Genomic DNA, 6000 nt, shown 5'->3' with positions numbered 1-6000 from the left:
AAGAGCCAGAATTAAAATATACATAATAAATAGTAATTATTCAAATTATTTTCTAATATTTTTTAAAATTAATATATTAGTCATTTAAAATTTAAAATATATAAAATAATTTTTAATATTTATTTTTTTAGATAATAAAATTCTTTTTAATTTGATTCGAAAAGTAAAATATAAAATAATTTTTGAAAAGTTAAAAAATTTTAAAACAGTTATTTTGATTAAATAGACTAAATTAAAAGAGACCCTATTATTTAATGAAGAATTGAAGATAAACATTAAAAATTATTTTATTTTTTTTAAAATTTTAAGAATTAAAATATCTAATATTAAAAATTTTAAACATTAATTTAAATAATTATTTAAAAATAAAAAAGAAGAATAAGTGGTATAGATGAGGTGGCTGATCTGAAGGTGGTCACTAACTCGCTGTCATTTGGCTAAAAAAATAAAAAAATTTAATTTTAATATAGGATAAAGTATATTTGTTGTTATTAAAATTTGTCAAAAAATTTTAAAATATCTTAAATTTTATTTTATTTCAGTTTTAGCTCAATATTTTTTGCTTTATATTAAATATATTTCTGATAACTAAATTCTAAAAAAATTTAAGACTAATCAAACAATAATACATAATAAAATATGTTTGATTTATTTATGTTAAAAGTTATTTTTGTGAAGTTATTCTTAATTTGGTCATAAATTTTCTTAAAAAATTAGTCGTTATAGTAAATTTAATACAAATTAAAAATTTTTAAAAACAAATTAATACAAAATAAAATTTGAAAATACTTTTAAAATTTTTAATAAATTTAAAAAAAAATTATACTATTATTATAAAATAATTTTATACATATTTAATTATATATTATTATATCAATAAAAATAATTATCTACTATGTATTTATTTGGGTGTTATTATTTTGATAAAAAAATATATTTTTTTTAACGTGTTTGACAAATTTCTAATAGTAAAAGTAAAAGTATTAGAAAAATAAAAAAAAACTTCTTTTTTGAGAAAGTTGTAATTTACATCTTTGTTTAAAATATTTTTTTTAAAATATATCTTTTATATAATAAAAAGATATTTTTCATATAATAAATAAATAAAAAAATATTTTTATATTGTTATACCTAAACATAATTAATAAATAAAAAAAAATTTTATATATAATATCCAAACATAAAATTATCTTTTATAATATCTTTTAAAAAAAAATAACTCAAAAAAAATTTTTTTGTGAGAACCTCACCCAAACAAACTCTATATTAATTAGTAAAAAAGGGACGTGGGTGGAGCATCCGAATCAAAATAAAAAGAAAGAAAAGTGGTTTGCTTTTTGGTTTGCTTGTGATTCATTCTAATTCCGTATTCATTCCAATTTTCCCATTCGCTTCCATCATCACTCCCAACTATTTCTTCAAAAGACTTCGACCCCACCACGCAACGTTCTTCTCTTCTCTCTCTCTCTTCAACAGCCAAAGGTACTCTCTCTCTCTCTCTCTCTCTCTCTGGATCTCTCTCTGTTCTTGAGTGATACGTTGCTTCTCTGCTTTATCCTTGCTTCCTCAATAACTAATCTCTTCCATTAACAAGCTTCGTTCCCTTCCTCTATCAAATTCTTCTTCTGTCGATCTCTATTGAATTTTCCTCCAAACAAAACTCTTGGAATTGATCATTGAGCTCGTGATTGTGTGAAATCCACCTCACGGATTCAGATTTGAGATTCGTTACTCGGATTCTTTCATTCGTTCTCTCTTTTTTTTTTGGCGTTGAAATTTTTTATTGGTAAGCTGTCACAGTCCACACTATTAGGTATATCTCTGACTTCATCGTTGGTTGATTGGACTGGATTTGATTTGATTTTATTGTAATTTTCTTTTTGTCCCCTCTTGTCTTCTGTATCTTCATTTAACTAATCTCTTTTTCAATTAGTCATAATCATATATTATATTTGATTGGTTACTTATTGTTGCATAATTGGGCGCTGACCGTAGAATTTCATGTTATATTATTGTTGATTATTTATTGTTGTATATTATGTTACTGGAGTGGCTCTTAACTAGGGTTAATGTTTGGAATCAAATCAAAATCACAGAACTTGGAATTTATTATGGGGAGCAACAAGGCACCAAGTTGGTCTGACCAATGGGGAAGTGGTGGATTTGGGAGTGATGACTATGGTGATGATCACCATAATGAGAAGATGGACAAGAGTGGGAGCAGCAAGAAGATGGCGGATGCCAAGGCGGTAGCGTCGGCCGGGATGGACAAGGCCAAGACAGCCGCGTTGGTCGGAGCTGACAAGGCCAAGGCGGCTGCCGTGGTGAGTGCCATGAAGGTGAAGAGTGGCACCTCTGCTGGCCTCAAGTGGGTCAAGAACCAGTACCAGAAGAGGACTTCCAAGTGAAATCATGATGACTCATTCTGTTCACAAAAAAAAAAAAAACGCTCAAAGTGTGGTCTCAAACTCATGCTTTTTATTGAACATTATATATCTTGGATAGTTTTTTCTTTTTAAATGTCATTGTTCTTTCATACACTATACTGAATTTTTATTCAATATTGATTATATGGTGTGGCTGTAATTTTAGAACAATCCGGGTATATTTGTTTATAAAAGAATGTAGGGCGTCAGGCGGAGCTTAGTTCAGATAAGGGGTGGCCACGGCCCTCCCAAATTTTTATTAAAAAAATTAGTAATACTTTTTCAAAAAATAAAAAATAGTTTAATTGACTCAAATATTTTATTATGACTTAAAATACCAAAGTTCAATCTTCATCTTTTGCTTTTATTGTACAATAGTTTTTAGTTTTAAACATTCAAAACATATCGAATTTAGACCGAATTGAGTGTATTCACATTTCGCAACTCTCTATTCAATAAGCAACACTCCCTCTACCTTTGAGTTCAAATATAAACAATTAGATATTTTTTATTTATGTAATTTAATATTATTTTATATTTTACTGTTTATTTAATTTAATTTTTTTATATGATAAAAAATATTAGAATATTCAATAAGTATTGATATTATTATATTTGTATAAATTGATAAAAAATTCAATAAATATTATAAATTTTAATATTTGTCCTTCTAATTTTTTTTTACATATTTTACCGGATATATATTCAAATTTTTATATAAAATAATCATAAAAAATCAAAGAGTTGATGATGCATTTTTTAAGAGGAAGGCTAATATTTAAGAAGGAAAACATATAACTTTTACAATATCAACATCTGTAGATAGTTCTTCTACTTTAATGAATCACGAAGAAAGTAAGATACAACCTTCAAAAGTTTAAAGAATTGTATCTGATGAGTTTGACCTTAATTCTTTGGAACAATGCCCTGAAAATGGCTTCAAATTTGACAATATTACCCAAATCAGAGAGATGAAGTTAGACGAGTTTATCTTAAATGGATCCATATAAAAAATATTTTGACAGTTATCTTCTATCTGGCCCCCCAAAATTTCGTTTCAAGCTCCGCCACCGTAGGGCGTTGATGAGTTTCACTCTATCACTCTATGTTGGAATGCTTAGTAAACGAATTTTTATAGGATTAATACCGCGTTTGGTGTGGCTTTCTTCTTGACCAGTGGATTTATACCCTCCAACAATGTTACAAAATTAAAATTAAGAAAAAATAAAGATGTATTAATAATTTAGTTAGTGATTTATAGGAGTTGATATGTAGTGATCTATGTGAAATACAACCCAATTATCAGATTTAAACGAAATTAGTGTTTTTTTTAAAAGTCAACTCAAAAGAATATTATTTATTTTCTTTTCAAATTAGCTTTAATTTTTGCATAGCAATTGTATTAATTGAAAAAAAATTTTAATTATGAATATCAATAAGAGTCGGCTTCTAATCGTGTTGGGAAATAAATTTTTAAATAATTATTTAGTAATATATATGGAAAGAGAGAAATTTTAATGGTAGTATTAAGAGAAAAATTACTTAATTTTTTAAAAATATAAAACTTAAAATAATAGAATTTTAAATAATATATTATTATTTAAATTACTATTTAATGTTTTAATTTTATATTAGATATTTTGAAAGCTAATCATATTTTACAATAACAAAATATAATCATAACAATAATCTTGTTATATGTACATTAAAAATAATTATCTATATAAAATATATATTAAAATATAAAATACATATTGAAAATAAGTTAAACAATACATGTATTTATACATAGATATATAGTGGTTTATAGATAATTTAATATTTAATTTTTTATATACACATATTATTTTTATTATAAAAATTATTATCACGTTATATAAATTTTGCCCCCACTACCAAAATTTTCTGGATCCGTCAGTGGCTATTTGAATTTGATTTTATATAATGGATTATGTTTTGTTAACTCAATACTATAGAGTTGTTTCACCATAATGACGTTTTTGGTTTATTATGCAGAAAGCTGTTTGAATTTAAATTTATATAATAGATTATGCTTCATTCATTCAGTACTATACAATTATTTCACCATGAGTACGTGGTTCGGTTCATTATGCAGAAGCTGTTTGAATTTGATTTTATATAATGTATTATGTTTCGTTCACTCAGTACTATACAATTGTTTCACCAGAATGACGTGTTCGGTTTATTTCTGTTCTGCACAATTCAAGACTCTTCCTCCTCACCTTCTACTGCTTCTTCACCAAAGAGAATAAGGAAAAGACAAAAAAATACAGCAGCAACAACAATAAAAAAATGATGATAAAGAGAAAACACGCGTAGAAAAATGAACGCGAAAAAGAATGAGAAGAATGAAGAGGACGAGAAATGCGAAGAAGAAGAAGAAGACGTTGCGTGCGTAAACGAGCGTGAGAAGAAGAAGAAGCGAGGAGGAGAAGAGAAGAAGCCTTGGGTAAGAGCGGTCATTTTGTGTGTGTTGGATGCGTATATTTCACGTTTCATTTAATGATATTAGGTTTTTTTGGTATTGGGCCAACTTGGATGGACTTGAATACAAAATTACATGGATGTGTAGCATGACCCAATTATAAAATAATTTTTTTAACTGATTTTAATGTCTTTTAATTATATAAAGTATTTAAAATCTTTTTTATTTTAATAAATAATAATATATATTATTTCTAAACTCATTTAAAAAATACATGTTAAGAATAAAATTAGATACGCTAACACATAATGGTATCTAGATGTATCTAAGTGTGTTCAGAGAAGAATTTTTTATTTTTTACCAAGACATAATTGGACACACAACAGACACGTATATCAGATGAATATCGTGTTTGAAATGTGTCCAACATGTGGACACGGACATACGACAACTCAGTAAAGTATCCGTACTTCACAAGTTTAGATACACTTAAATACTATCAGATATTAACGTATCCAACTTTGTTCTTACCTATATTATTGAAATAAGTTTAGAAATAATATATATTATTATTTATTAAAACAAAATTATCTTGAATAATTTATATAATTTAAAACATTAAAGAAAAAGTATAGGAGGCCAGTACTTTTATTAAAATCTGGCCTCCTCAACATTAAAAGCATTTAAAAAATAATTTATACCTTAATATCAATAAAAAATTAAGATATTATTATAATTTATCAAAATAATACTTTTCAGTTTTCACCGATACTTTATATTATACCATGTCCCGCATTTCATAAAAAATTAAAACTAATGTGTCGCCAGGATTCGATATCCCTGCTTCATAGGTGTCCAATATTGATGTAGTTGTTACAAGCAGTTGTTGATGTAGAACATTCAAATCTTCGATTGCTAACAGAACTCTATGAAACTTAAATCTTCTAACAAAGGATTCGTGCTACGATTGGTCGATTGGATCATTTACTCACACATTTGATAATGTACAAATTTCCCACAAAACTATGATTCCTATCTTCTCATAGATGAAAATTATGTTGAATTGTTGATGATTATTTTTGGTTATGTTTTTTGCAACTCGAATGAAAATTGATTGAAAGGTAGCAC

At 26.2% G+C, this 6000-nt stretch overlaps 1 protein-coding gene across 2 annotated transcripts; it reads left to right on the top strand.

Annotated features, from left to right (window-relative positions):
- The first annotated feature begins 1303 nt into the window (after positions 1-1303).
- On the top strand, positions 1304-2741 carry LOC130969461 (uncharacterized). Of its 2 annotated transcripts, none has more exons than XM_057895193.1 (2): positions 1304-1482; positions 2097-2741. In XM_057895193.1, exon 2 carries the CDS (start codon positions 2112-2114, stop codon positions 2406-2408), a length of 297 nt encoding a protein of 98 aa, XP_057751176.1. In that variant the 5' UTR covers positions 1304-1482; positions 2097-2111; the 3' UTR covers positions 2409-2741. The 2 variants fall into 2 exon arrangements, with proteins under 2 accessions (XP_057751176.1, XP_057751177.1); XM_057895194.1 differs by lacking the exon at positions 1304-1482 and adding an exon at positions 1507-1813.
- Positions 2742-6000: the final 3259 nt, after the last annotated feature.

Source organism: Arachis stenosperma, chromosome 3, assembly GCF_014773155.1.
Source record: "Arachis stenosperma cultivar V10309 chromosome 3, arast.V10309.gnm1.PFL2, whole genome shotgun sequence".
NCBI classification, from domain to species: domain Eukaryota; kingdom Viridiplantae; phylum Streptophyta; class Magnoliopsida; order Fabales; family Fabaceae; genus Arachis; species Arachis stenosperma.
This window is presented reverse-complemented; position numbering and strand designations above follow the sequence as displayed.

Bases quoted from the DNA above. Each gene is read 5' to 3' on its own strand.
- LOC130969461 (XM_057895193.1), top strand. From the start codon at position 2,112: ATGGGGAGCAACAAGGCACCAAGTTGGTCTGACCAATGGGGAAGTGGT.